Source organism: Coenobita brevimanus, chromosome 47 (genome assembly GCF_032717465.1).
Source record: "Coenobita brevimanus isolate Jiangsu-jjx chromosome 47, ASM3271746v2, whole genome shotgun sequence".
Taxonomy (NCBI): domain Eukaryota; kingdom Metazoa; phylum Arthropoda; class Malacostraca; order Decapoda; family Coenobitidae; genus Coenobita; species Coenobita brevimanus.
The window spans coordinates 29,413,045-29,428,263 of NC_137000.1; the positions used below are offsets into that span (position 1 = coordinate 29,413,045).

Below are 15,219 nucleotides of genomic sequence, written 5' to 3' on the forward strand. Positions count from 1 at the left end.
ACATGATAGGAGTGATGAAGGGTGGGTGTGAATGGTATTGGTCAAGATTAAAGGGATGAGGAGGAAAGGGCTTGGTTGAGCATGAAAGTGCTAATGAGAAGCACGAAACAAGAAGTAATACGAAAATTACATGAAAGAAGTCAGTCCTAAGCAAAATAATGTCTAGAGGTGGCAAGCATGAATAGGAAAGACGTCATCGTAGTGAAGGGGTCATCTTTGCCTTCCTGACTTCTTGAACTCCACTTCGACTACATAATTATACAGTATTTCCAGCGTGTGTGTGTGTGTGTGTGTGTGTGTGTGTGTGTGTGTGTGTGTGTGCGTGTGTGTGTGTGTGTGTGTGTGCGCGCGCTGTATGTCCTCGTGCTCCTCCCCTGTGGCGGAGTGTGGGGTAAATTCAGCTCGCTCGCAGGAAAACTGTTTGGACGTGGAGTAAACACACCTTGTCACGCCCCGGTTTAAAATCAAGTGAAATAGCACGACGAGTATTTACGTTCGCGGGTATGCATGTGGGTGTTTAAAAAAAAAAATGGAATGACAGAGCGAAAGTATGTGATGTATTCCGTCCAAATAGTTTCGACACCCCGCTTGAAGGAAATGGAATCAGGATGGTGCCTCGATGACTGGCTGCTGCAGTGTAGGAAGTAGAGGGGAGGAGGCAAGGAGGGCCATAAGCCGAGGATTGCGACTTGCATCCTTCCTGTTGCTCACAAACTTTTCAGGGTATTCCCTGTCACGAATCTTTGCTATTTCCCCTTTCGTGCTTTTTCGTGTCGCTTTAAGAATAGGATGATGGGAATAGAAGCTAAGTCGGTGTGTGTGTGTTGTTGGAAGGTGATGTTTTGGTGGTTATGGCAGTGGGTGTGTGGGTGTTGTGTGGAGGGCAAGGCGGGGTGGCCCTGGCAAGGTTAGCTGTGTGGTGCCTCGCAGTCTACCCGCTCCCTGGCCACACACGCACGAACACACCACAACCCTCGCCTCACAATACAACATTACGACTTAAGGCATAGTTTTGTCTTGTCTCATCTCCTCACTCAGAATGAACTCGTTGTAACTATCAGAAAAAGTGAATTGTTTGCGTAAAGTGGTGATGGATTGGATGTTTTGTTATGATAGTGATTGTGTGGTGGTGGGTCGGGTGGGGAGGGTGGAGAGTGTGGAGTGTGGGGCAGCGTGGTGGCTGGTCTGGCTGGGCGGCAGTCTTGTGGCCGCCGTGGGCCTGACCGCTTCTCTTCTGCTCACCGCTCGTGCCTCTTCCAACTTCACTTCACCCTCACGCCACCACATTCATACCTTCCCCTGTGCGAGTTGATCGTTAGTGTGGTGTGTGGGAAGGACGCAGCAAGCAGTGTACCGTGATAGTGACAAATGGATATCAGTGTTGGTAGCATACTATGATGATAGAGCTTGTGTAGCGGTGAGCATGATGCAGCCCATTGTTAGCGGATACACGGGCGTGCAGTCTCCCTTGGACGGTGGTCATGCTGGCATGGTCAGCTCCCCAGGACAGTTGTCACCCCAGCCCGTGAGCCCACCGTCGTCAACCACGGCAGTCACCTCCTCCATGGCGTGTGGTGGCAGCTACGGCAGCGACCGTCAGCCAGGCTCCACACGAGTCACACACATGGCCAACGGTGCCCTCATGACACGCACCCTTCACATGGCACCCACGTCAGCATCATCCAGAGCCCACCACACTTCCCACAGTCGCCGTCACGCCACCGTCAGTCCTTACCCGTACTCTCATGTACGAGGGAACGCGTCGGTGGAGACGGGTAGCACCAACACTGGACGATTGCTGCAGGGAGGACAGTCGGTAAGGAAGGCACGTTGTACACTTGCTGATGCTTGCTTCACTGTATACAGTAGTATGTGGGTGAGTGGCTGCATCACTGTCCTGCTGCTGCTGCTGCTGCCTCACACTGCCTTGACCTTTCCGTCCTAGGCCCAGCAGGATGTCGTGTTGCGATTATCCGGTGGTTTGGTCGCCCTCACTTCATTCACCAGTAACATTAATATTTGGGTACCCGGGACATTGTCTGTGTCCTCGGAAGCATTATTTGCTCCAATAGAGTCATTGTATGTTGCCTTGGGATATTGCCAGTTCTCAGAACCATGGAATTAGGAAACTGCGTCACGAAATAAATCATAGTAAGAGTTTATGAGAAATTAAAGTTGTTTACTGAAGGCTTGCCGTGAGATGAGAGGAGGTGAAAAAGGAGTGTCCAAGTAAGAAAGTGTAATGGATGTTTGACCATGCATGACCCAGACCGCCTCGCCTGGGGTTTCACTTGGTTCTGCTGACGCCGCCCTCCCCTCCTGTGTCCAATCTAGGGGCGCTCACCAACCCTCTAATTTCTGACTACACCCTCGCACGCCACCACCAGGAGCCCACATCACCACTTTTTGCTGAGAGAATCCTTTTGGGTGGAGGAGCTGAAGCAGGCAATCTCCTGTCTCACCGCATTGTCTCCCGCCCCCTCTTTTATCTTAATTCGGTGTTGATGATGAAAATTATATGCATTGAGGATTGATATCACGACATTTAAGAACGATATTCTTAACATTTATATCGAGTGGTTGACTACATATATCATCATCGTAACCGTAATTCCAGCCCAAGAGATGGGTTAAGGTAGGGTCCAAAAACAGAAGCGAAAGCTCAGTTAGAGAACTTACAAGCAGCGTACCCACTGAGATGGGCCAGTCACTCGTACGCCATTCAGGTTTTCGAAATTGTGGCACCATTTGCAAGCAAAACTTGCCTTTTATTTTTCTTAGTTAAATGTACTTCACATAGAGTATGTATATATGTACCATATATATATATATTAGTCTGCCTTAAAATATGTTGCTCTTCAGTTTGTACATTGGTGACCCTTTACGTTTGCGTGATGAAAGTCATGATAGCAGTTATGAGTGTTGGGGTTTGTCCTCGTGTGAATGAAATGAAAGTTGAACACGAATATATTTTTAATGCGATGCTGGGGTTAGAGTGTGGAAACGTGGTGGGTTTCTAGTATGATTCTCTCTCTCTCTCTCTCTCTCTCTGTATTATATATATATATATATATATATATATATATATATATATATATATATATATTGTGCGTGTGTGTGTGTGTGTGTGTGTGTGTATATATATATATATATATATATATATGTGTGTGTGTGTGTGTGTATATATATATATATATATATATATATATATATATATATATATATATATATATATGTGTGTGTGTGTGTGTGTATGTATATATATATATATATATATATATATATATAGATATAGATATTAGAGTGCTGTAGTTAGATTCGTTATTCAGGGCAATGCTTTCATCCATTATTCAGCAGAGCTCCTTACTTGATAGCTCAGTCTGCCTGTTTGGAGTTGTTCCCCTCCCCCCCTCCAAGTTAATCCTTCCTTCCCCCCCGCTTGGGAGCTGTGGGAGGGAAGGTAGGTGTGTCAGGTGACAATGAAGTTCTGGTCGCCTCTGGTCTCGTCACAGAGCAGTACCTTCCCTTCCTCACCACCTGTTGCTGCCACCTCTACCACTACCACCCATATTCTTACCTCACCTCACCTCACCTTACTCTCATTTCTCTTGTTACTCCCACCTCTGCTACTGTCACTGTCACTTTTACCTTCATTCTCACATACCTCACTGGCTTTCTTATGTTACACCCACCAGCGGTCACTCACCTATATTCACATCTCACTCACTTCCGTTCGTCTTGTTGCTCCTACCTCTGCTGCTGTCACTGATACTCTTCTCTGTATACGATACTCACCTAATGCACTTTCATGCAGGTATTACACCCGCTAGTATTCTATCACCTATATTCTCACTTCACTCACTTTCATTCTTCTGTTACAGCTACTTCGGCCACTCACCAGTATTCTCGCCTCTGTTTTCTTCTCGTACATTAGCCTCTATCACGCACTCATATTCTCACCTAACTCTCTCTCATTTGGTTACAACTACTTCCTTTGCTCTCCTTCACACTCTTCAGTTACCCTTCTCATTATTTTTCAGTTAATAGTGCCATGAACTTTTCAGATGAAAGAAATAACATGTATACCCGCATATTCTTAACGTGATGAGAGAGAGAGAGAGAGAGAGCATCCATTCTATACTATAATTCCTTTACCCAACGTATTTCCTGTCACTTGCATTCACCATTACCAGCTTACCCCTCTCATGCTTACCGTCATTTGAGATATGGTGCACCTATCTGTACTATCATTCTCACTCTCTACATATATACCTATTCTTGCATCCACTTTTGCCCTTTGCTTTTATCCTTTAATTTGTCTTAACACTCCTCTTCATCATGTAGCCTATCCTCACATGCCCTCTCACTCGTCTGTTTTCATCTCTGCTCTGGCACCTAAGAGTGTATAAACCTCTTTCCCTTCAGCCCGAGAACCTCATTTGTTTTTGTACTTGCTACCAAGACAATTTTATCCATACTTAATTCAGTTTCGGTAAGTTTTCGAATTGCAAGGGTTAGATACAGCCTTCATTAACCATTTCAATAAGAGACCTTTCCAAAGTTGACTATAAAAATCTAGGGGTAGCAAGAATAAATTACGAACTTAGGTAAACTGATTGAAGGTGTTAATCTGTAAGCACTCTGTCAGCACCTAAAACTCTGCTTCTAATTTACTTGTTCTCCTTCCCTATACTTTATTTCCATTCCATCTTACACTTTACTAATCACTTGTGCCTTACATTGTCACTCTAACTTGCTCTTTTACTCCTTTACCTCCTCACACCACTACTTTTCTCGACTCCTATCTTAATTGCTTTCCCACCCACTTCACTCTCTTCTCAGGTGATGTATCTCTTCTTTGCCCTCACCCTGCCTCCCCTTCCTTCATTCTTCTTCATCTCCCACCTACCCATACCACTTCACTCCCAGTTGTCGGAGGTAATCCCTTTAATGTGGTGACATATTTTAACACTCTCTTGCTCCCTGGTGGCGATTTTATTCATATGCTTTTGTTTTCTACCACCTCTCTACTACTTACCTGTGCCACTGCTATTGATTCAAGATAACCTTTTAATCCAGTGACATTATTATTGTTATTATTATTATTATTATAATGAGTTACTTGAGAGGAGCATGTGGAGTGACGTGGAGGGACAGGTTGACGAATGAAGAAGTGAAGGAACGCTATGGGGTGGATGTGGATGTGGTTGAGAAGATTAGGAGAAATACTCTGAGGTGGTTTGGACATGTGAAGAGAATGGAGAATGAAAGACTGACTAAGAGGGTGTATGTAGGTGAGGTGGAGGGAGGGAGAGGGAGAGGTAGACCGAGGATGAGGTGGAGGGATGGAGTTGAGAGGTATATGAGGGAAGGGGGGGTGAGATGGGGGGAGGGTAGTCAAATGGTGGGTGACAGAGCGACTTGGAGGCGTTTTGTCTGCGGCCACCCTTTGCGGGATTAGGGCGTCGGGCTATAGATAGATAGATAGATTATTATAAGCCAAGAAACGATTTAAATCGCTGGGTGGTAACCATATAACCAAACCATACGTGCTCCCTACGTGTCAACAAGTGGGTTGATGGAGGCTTGGATGGAGGGTTAGTGCCCCTTCCCGTAAAACAAATAACTCAAAGTCAAATGGCCACCCCTTACGGGATTATGGCGTCTGGCTATAGATAGATAGATAAATTATTATTATTTTTATGATAATGATGATAAGACAGAGGTTAAATATGGCCTAAATTAACCCCTTTAGCACTACCGGTGGATAAAATCGTCTTGTGGTTTCCTAGTGAAGGGAATAAAACTGATACCTTGGTGGCTGTGTGCGTCTTTCTTTTTTTTTAGGTTAGGGGAGTCGTTTGTCCTTGAACCGCTGAGCCAAGAATTTATATTATAACTCATTGCTCGTGTGACGTGATGAAAATGTTGGAACTAGTATGCAGCAGTGATCGTAGCAAATCATAACTGTGCTATTACTTATTAGTGTGTGGTAGTGCCCCTAACATAACTACTATATTTACTAGTGTGTGGTAGTGCTCATAACTTACCATAAGTGTACTGTTATTTACTAGTGTGCGGTAGTGCTCCTAACTGCTATATTTACTAGTGTTTGGTAGCGCTCCCAACGTACCATAACAAACTGTTATTGACTAATGTGTAGTAGCGCTCCTAACTTACCAGGTGCCATAACAGTACTATTATTTACTAGTGTGTGGTAGTGCTCCTAACATACCATTACTGTCTTATTACTTTCTAGTGTCTGGTAGGGTTCCTAACATACCATAACAGTACTCTTATTTACTAGTGTGTGGTAGTGTTCCCATCCCATCATAACTGTATTATAATCCGCTACTGTTTTTTGAAAGACTCTGGGCGCGTTGAAACAAACTTCGATATTTAACACGGCAGCGTAAAAACTCCAGGAATTACGTCACTGTTACCCAGAGTTGTAAAACTTGGAATTGGAAGTTGTATCCCCTTCTGGTTTTGCTCGGGGTCCCTGGAACATGGCTTAACTGGCATTACCTGGCTGAGGAAGTTACGTCTTGAGCAGCTAAATACTTGCGTGTGTGTGTGTGTGTGTGTGTGTGTGTGTGTGTGTGTGTGTGTGTGTGAAACGTCCAGAACAGCTAAATACTTGTGTGCGTCTGAAAGAAATATAACTTCTTAGATCGTGTGACATTTTTTTTTCCTCTCGCTGTCTCGAAATGAGGTTAGACAGACCTTTAAATAACCAATTTCAACTCTACATTTTATTTATAAGTAGAATTAAATCGCTTGAAAGTAACAAGAGTAATCTACTTAAATAACGTCATCGTAGTCAAGGAGTTAGGTATAGTTTTGCTGCTGTTGTAATTATTATGATTATCGTAAAATTATTGGCTATATTATTTTCAGTGTGTCAATTTATTTCTTGTACGCGTGTGTTTTTATTTATTTTTTAATCAGGGCAGTTAATACTTTAATAATTCGTCTTTGTTTTCCGCTGACTGTTACGTTTTGAGAATTATTCCGCGCATGCCGTGGAATCTTACACACACACACACACACACACACACACACACACACACACACACACACACACACACACACATCCGCATACCTCTTCCTAACCCTGGTAGTACTAGTCCGTCATGGGTGGGTGGGATGAGGACAATGGCAGCATCAGTGTTATCCCTTGTCTTCCACTCCACCAGCATCACAACACACACACACACACACACACACACACACACACACACACACACACACACACACACACACAAAATGATCGCCAGGAACGTATTTAAAACTGAACCAAGAACATCTCACACACTTTCCTTTATCACATCTCTGACCAAAAGTCCAGAGGGAATCATCAATAGCCACATTTTAACTCCTTTCTGCAGATACACAGAAACAGTATTATGGAAACTAAAGGTTACTAAGACTCCGATAAATTATATAGTTAAAAAAAATATTTTGAGGATAAAAACTGGGCACATAACAGAACAGATGACATTATCCTTGGTGTTATTTAATCTTAACTAATCTATTTTTTCTCTGGCTTGATTACAGGTGAGTGTATGAACCATGACGGGATCCGGATAATGAGTGAGTACAGTGGCGAGACATCCAGGGGCAAACAAACTTCTCTCCTGGTGACGCAGAGTTCTGATATGATGGTGGTCAGAGGCTGCTGGATTGAGAGAGAGAGAGAGAGAGAGAGAGAGAGTGTGTGTGTGTGTGTGTGTGTGTGTGTGTGTGTCTTTGTTTTTATGTACAATTCTTAGTATCCTTAACTTGTGTATAGGTGATGCTTTGCACGTCTTTGTGTGTGTGAGAGACCACTTCAGGCATTATCCTCAAGCTGCGTAACTTAATATTGGGTGGTGTGTCCGCGCGTGTTAGGTTAGTTGTGAGAGGAGGCAGAGGAGCGAGTAGTGTGTAGCCTAAATCCCAGGCAGTCACTCTCCCCACTCCCCACTCTGAATCTTCACCCTCACACCTCTCCTCACTCTCCCCTCTCCCCCTCCCCCTCCAGCCCCGCGTATCGCACCCCCTTTTTACGCACTTTACGCCGAGCAGCTCGTCACTAATCAAATCTTCCTCCCGTCGCTGCTAAATGTCGACACAAAAATTGGGTCTGAATGTCAGGTTTCCCATTTTCGGTGATGGAACAAACCGGCTGTTGCACTTCCCCTCAGTCCTACCGGGTTGGCGGTGGTGTGATAACTCCCCTCGGGCCCCTCGTTGGCCACGTCCCCATTTCCCCTCACCTACCGTCATTCTGCTTACTCCACGTGCCACCCTCTCCTTCATACATACAACTTGATGTAGGCTATAGGAAATATTTGAGGAAGGAGTAATTGTGGTGGTGTTGTAGGGAGAGGAGCTTGTTATGGTGTGGTGTGGGCGGGGCCGGTTGTGAGAGGACCAATCCCAAGGGCGGGCCAGCAGGACTCCCCGCCCACTTCCCCACCACAAGACGAGCCGGGTTATCTGCCTCCGTCTGTGAGCATCACTCGTACGGCAGTGAGAGGCACCGCTGTTCTCATCGCCAGTGCCGACCCACCGCCTTTCTGGATTTACGATCGTACAGTCACCACCGGATGTGCTAATAACCAAAAAAGTCACTGCGTAGAACGGACTCTGACTCATCGATCAAGGGGGCCTGTGTTAGGGCTGTGTGCTGTGATGCTGTGAGCCACCGCGGTGCTGTGTGTAGGGGACGCCGCAGTACGCCAGCGGCCGAGATGTTCTGCACCTACCCATACTACAAGACGCCCTTCGTCTACATGCCTCCCCACAAGTCGATAGGGGTAAGGCGCTTTAATCCTTCACCACAGACTTAAGCTTAGCTGTATGATACTCATGCGTGGTTCATTAAGCGATTGGGTCGTTAAAACAGTTGTGATATTTATTTGGATGTCTTATGTCAGAGCCCTGGCTGAAGTGTAGGAACTTATCGGCGGATATATTGAGTGAATAATGACTGTTTTACAAGTAACGTGGGGTGACTCACTTAGTAATTGCCACATAGATTTTTTCTCAACAAAAATTGCACCCTTATTAATTACATCTGAGAAATAGGGTGACGTGGCATATGGTGGCACGCGAGGGGAGTGCCACCTAATCTCTTCTCTGTGGTGGCAGTTATGTGGCACCCTAATATACCCCTCCACACTTCACCCTCCCCTTCCCACCCTCACCCTTCCTGCAGTATGTACCATTTTATCTATTTTTTTTTCTCTCTCTTTTCCTTTATTGTACACTCTTTTTTCTTGCTGTCTGGACTCTACCTTGCCCCGTCCTGAGGTGGGAGAAAGAGGTCAGGATGTTTTTTTTTTTTTTTTTTTTTTTTTTTTATACACTTGACATGCTCTTTCCTTAGGGCTACAGGAGTTACGAAGCGAAGCAGGCAGCCACGTAGAACTTATTCCCCTTGACCAGAAAATTGTACAGTATTGTTTTGATAAGGGGCTGCGGCTGTGTGATTTATGTTGGAGGTGCCGGCGGCTCAGATGACTTGGCGCCACAAGCCTCCTCTCCCTCATCCACAGCGACGCTCCCTTCTCTCCTCACCATTTGCCCCTCCCCCACCCCCTTTCACCATATCCCTCATCTCCAGTGTCTTCCTTCACCATTTTCCTCTCCATTTTCTCCCCTTACACAATATCCCACCCCCTTCTTTCTCTTTTGCGTTATTCTTCCCTTCTTTACGATATGCCCGTCCCCTTTCTTCTCTGTCACGATATCTCCCCCACTTTATACTTCTTCACTCTATTCTTCGGCTCTATCCTTCACTATATTCCACGCCTCCCTCCATCACAGTATCCCTCCCCCCTCCTTATCCTCCTCCAGTCTTGTCTTTCTTTCTTGACACTGACACTTCCTTTCCCTGATAAGAGAGCCTCCGTCCCCACTCACTTCACCCTCACTGTGTCCCATTGCCCTCAGCAACATATTTCAACATATCTCTTTAACCTTGTATTTCTCTGAACCATTCCACCTAGCTACCTCAACCTGCTGATCCTAGAGTTCCCATGTTTTTTTCTCACTGTCCCACCTTTCTCTCCCAACCACTCCCACTTTCCAATCTTGCCTCTCTAACCTTCCCCAGTCTTGAGTCCTTTTATCACTGGACCTACTTCTACCAGCCTCCCTCTCTTGACACGATAACCTTCCCTCCTCCATAAGGGATTTAACTTGATCCTACTTCCGGTCGTTTAGTCGCGTGTTGACCACCCCATCCTCTTCCCCTCATGACCCTCACTCCTACCCTTCCCTTCGTTACCCCCACCCCTCCCCCTCCCCTCCTTAACCCCCACCCTCACCCCTCACTCCCCGCCCGTCCACCAGACCACCAATCTCCCCTCGTGTTGTCTCCTCCCAGCCCCTCCGTCCCCTCTCAGTGTTTGTTTACTCAGTCGCTTCTGATGGGTCGACACTCTGAGGAAATTGTGTAATGAAGGGGTTTACCTGAGTGTTGGGCGTGTGGATGTGTGATGTGTATTCAGATTAGGAGAGATACGGTGATTCCTCTTTACGAGTTAGGGATCTGTACCAAACTATGACAGCTCTCTTCATACGCCTGGTACTTTTAATTGGAGGAACAAGCTGACCAGCATTATAGATATCAGAGTGAAGCCTCAAGCGGCAGTGTGTTCGTAATTTACCGTGGAGTGAACGACAAATGAGAACATAAATAACATATATCAAGGACTGTAGTATAAGGCGTGTGAATTGTTTTTACCCGAGCTGGCGAAGAAGAGACAACAGTGCATGAATACTTTTGCCATCGAACTCATTGCTTGATTTTTTGTTGATCTGAAACTGTTATGAATCGGTCTCGCGTGGACTGTAGTTTTATCTGAGTAATTTAGAAGGCAACATTACAGGATTTGTTTTTATCTTCGAACACGTTGCATGATTTTTTCCGTAATTATGAAATATTTTGATGTTTATGTAATGTAGACTGTAGTTTATTTGCATACTTTGTCGTTGTTCTTACAATCCTAGCCTCATCTTGACGATATTTGTATACTTTAATTATGCAGACATGTATCATATGGTAGTTTCAATTACGGTAGTATGAGTGGGCTGTGGAAGAATGAGCCACACTTAACATTCGCAATAATTCCCTTCGTTTTACACCTGCAGCCCAGGATGCAGGTGCAGAGAGAGATTTACCCATAATATTCGACTCTGCATCCTTGACTGGGAAAGCTATTTGTAGCCTTGTAGGGTGGAGTGTGTTACAGGATGCACAGTACGGACGTTGGTGGGTTTAATGAGAGATTTGTATTTTACGGCATCCAGCATATTCTCGCGCACCGTTTACGTACTATTATGAGCTACATCTTTGCACAGTGTAAAGGTAAAATGCGAAACACAGCTCATAAAAATGGGAAAAAGTACTAAAGACAGACCTGAGTAATTATTCAGCAATTCTCGTTATATCTCCCAGTGCCCATTACTCCCTCACATAAAATTTCATATACCCAGCACCACGGCCCCTCCGCCACAGTAGTACCCAGCCCCCCAAACTCTCCTTTAGTTATTGCATTAACGCCTACATTCGTACCCTGTTTGATGAGCACACCGCTCCAGTAGACCCACTTACAGAGCCGTACATGGTAAACATTATATCCCTCTCGACGTTCAGGGATTTAGCTTTGCCCCAGAAAGCTTAAAAGAGGGTGGGGTAAGTGAAACGTGAATGCTCCCTTGGATATGATGGATCATGGCGGCGCGGGTGTAGCGTGTACCGTGCCATGGCGGAGTGGGCGTAGAAGATACACTGATACAGAAAAGATTTTTGACTGTGCCTCTCGGCGGTGGCTACGAAGCAAAGAATAAAACTTCAGCATGTTTTGGGGGATTGGCCTGGATGTTATAGCAACGAGTATTGATAGAGGAGAGAGAGGAATGGGAGCTACAAAAATGAATAAGGGAGATGAATTGGTGATGTCCTAGTTGGCAGTGAATAGACCAAAAGACAAGGTGGCTGAAGAACGACAAATAGGTGAATATACATTACTGTTATAAGACACTGCGAGGTTTAACATATGAAAAGTGGTGAGATCCTAGGAAGAAGAGTGAAAGACATGGTAGTTAAGAAGGAAAAACGGGAACCAGTGAAAATAAAAATTTGTTTTCAAAAGTAGAGCGAATTCTAGATGAAGGCGGTGTTGATGAAAGCTCGAGTGACAGGAAAAAGTATGCAATATGACGATAGGAGAGAGAGAGATTAAAAGAACGCACTGAGAGAGAGAGAGAGAGAGAGAGAGAGAGAGAGAGAGAGAGAGAGAGAGAACTTAGATGTTAAGAGGATTTGGAAAGGAGAAAAGGATTGAAGATGAGAGCATTTATACTGAGGGGTAGATCGAGATGTAGGAAGGAGACTACGTACCAGGAGGATTATTGGAGGAGAGTTTGAAGAGACAGTGACCATAGCAAGAGGTGGGGGAAGGGCCAGGGTGAAGAGAAAGAAAAAACAGTAAGGAGTTGAAGAGAGGAATGAGGTGTCTAAAGCGAGGTGGTTGTGGATGGGATGAGTGAGGGGAGAATTTGGGTGAAAGTCGAGTCAGAGGAAGGAGAGTTGAGTGAGGGGAATGACTTAGTGAGAGCAGATTGAGGAGAATGATTGTGAGGAAGAGTACAGCGAGATGAAGGAAGAGGTGAAAGTGGGGAGAGGGTGGTTGGAAGGTTGAGGGTGAGAGTACGAATAAGGTGGAAAAGGAGAGAGGAGCGACAGGAGAAAATAGGGTGGTAGGGGTGAGGAAAGGGGAGAGTCAGAGAAGAGCTAGGGTGATTAGATTAGGGGTGAAAGTGAAGGGGACCAGGGTGAGCAGGGGAAGGGTTGTAGGAGGGTGTGGGGTGAGAGAAGAGATGGCTTGTAGGAAGACAGAGGAAGGGTAGGAAGAGGAGAGAGAGAGTGGCTGGAGAGGATGGGAAGAGTGAGAAGCAGAGTGGGAGAGGTTGGAAGGACCGTGATGGTGGCACAGGGTGAAAAGGGGAAAAGGATGGTAGGGGGAAGTTGGCAGGGTGAGAGAGAGGAGGATTGTAGGGGGGGGAGGGGAGGGAGAGAGGGAAGAGCGACGTAAAGGAAGGGGCAGAGTGAAAGAGGAGAGGGAGTGGTGGTGGTGGAAGGAAAAAGTGAGGGTGGTAAGGCAGCCTCCTGATGAACTCCAGATGAGGTCTTGTGGGGGTGGTAGTGCTCCCAGTGCGGCTTCTTCACTTTGTTACCACCGCACTTATCACAACACCCTCACACTTACCACTTACCAGCTTAGATTCTCCTCTACTTTAGTGTTTTTACTCTGTTCTACTATATTCGAGATAGAGAAAGAGGGAGGGGTTGATGAGAGACTTCTGTTTATAATATCTTTCAAAATTTATTGTATATTTTGATGTTGTGGATCAGATTAACTGTTTTTTAAGTACTTATGTCTTTAATTCTCATAAAGACCTTAAAGAAAGAATTACATTAACTGTACCGCATTGGCATCCTGTATATGAGGCTGTAGAGGATTTGTGTAGAGGAAGTTAATCATCATTCCTAACCAAATATCGCGTGTTTACTGAAGATGGTGTTGTCTGGGGGAAGGCCTCTTAATATTTGGGGGGACATGAATCAGAGGAGAAAGAAGTCCTCCATGTAACCCTGCCCACTCCCACCCCACCCCTTGTTATAGATGGGGGGATGGCTGGGATGGTGTAGTTCTAACCTTCCCCCCCCCCACTTACACCCCCATTATTCGTCTTTTATAACATGCAGTGAATACTTGTGGAGATACCTTTTTCTGTAATAAACATGAGTTGAGAATTGTCATTTGGCTACATTAGGGTACATCGTTAATAAAATGATTTCTGGTTTATGACTTGAATGAATTGGCTAGATCTTTTTCCTGTGATACTAATATACGCCGTTTTTATGATTATCATTATATTTGTGATGGCACAGGTAAATAATGTGATATATATACAGTAGTCATTCTTATGCCCTTGTTGGAAGTGTTAGCACCTTCACGTGTCAACGCAAAAGTCTTTAATAGAAAAGCCAAATGCATCCATATTGTATGTCAGCACTTTTAGTCATGGTGTGTTAGGCCCCCATGAAAATGCGTCATAAATATTGTGTAATGTGGCCACTGAAAGACACTTTGGCTAGACAATTGAATACTCACCATCAAAGGTCGGATCTCTTCCTTTTTCTTTGCTTCTTGCTTTTGTTTTTGTAGGAGGAGGCAGTGCTCAAATTTAAATATAATGGTCTGTGAGAGTGACCATAGCGTCAAGATGTGGGTTTAACTCCCCTAAGCCTAACACTCACGTAGGCCATTGTGGTACGCAGATTTTTTTTTTTTTTTTTTTTTTTGCTTTGATATCAGTAGCCGGTGAAATAGCTGATTATATGAATCTGTGCTATCGCCAGTGTGAAGATTATTTTTGTTTAACCTAGGCTCTTACATAAACTCTTCGCAGTATGGGGTTTCCATCACCAAAATGAATCACCTGACATTGATCTGAACAGTGCTAAGTGTACCTCAGGCAGGGAATGGGTTAGTGTTCAGGTAAGACACAAGTAACTGAGTAGTTTGTATGGTGCCCTGTTTTTGCTTACCTTCTGTTGCTTCTCGGGAATATTTTATCAGTGGTCATAATTAGGGTATCTAGTCATTTGTCAGAAACTCTCAGTTTTCATAATTCATCCTTTCCCATCTCTTCATTTCTGTCTTTCCAAAGATATTATTACTAAATAACTTAAAGCATTTCATGTATAGCTCATGCGCTTATGCAGAAGTTGATGGATAATAGAATAAATAGCCATGTGTTGTGAGGGTATGGCCACATAAAAAGAGTGGAATTTAAGAGAGTGGTTAAAAGGGTGTACAGGATATATGAGTGACTTTTAAGGTATAGCAGGAAAATGGACAGCCGAGAAGAAAATGGACGTACATGTTAAAACGAATTACTGTATGGACAATGAAAGACAAAGGATTGTTATGAAATATAAGCTTGTAAGATTACACCCTTTAATATAACATGGCACATGATGGAAGAGTTTTGCGTTACAGGTGTTGCAAGAGCTGTTTAATCAGTCGCATGTCGAAAGGCTTATGACTGAGATGAAGCAGAGGGTTTCACAGGCTTGAATGGATACTTTGCCCATTTCACTGGACACTCTTGATGGTCATGCGATACGTTTCGGCTTTCTTTTTTTCAGATCCT

The 15,219-nt window shown here is 44.6% G+C and overlaps 1 protein-coding gene across 5 annotated transcripts in view; it reads left to right on the top strand.

Moving 5' to 3' along the window:
* Nucleotides 1-1,229: 1,229 nt before the first annotated feature.
* LOC145399071 (transcription factor 12-like) overlaps nt 1,230-15,219 on the top strand; it is a 185,809-nt gene continuing 171,819 nt past the window's right edge. For all 5 annotated transcript variants that reach the window (XM_080271822.1, XM_080271821.1, XM_080271823.1 and 2 more), the window contains exon 1: nt 1,230-1,816. In XM_080271822.1, the coding sequence (XP_080127948.1) occupies nt 1,424-1,816 (393 nt within the window). In that variant the 5' untranslated portion in view covers nt 1,230-1,423. The remainder of the gene's footprint in view (nt 1,817-15,219) is intronic.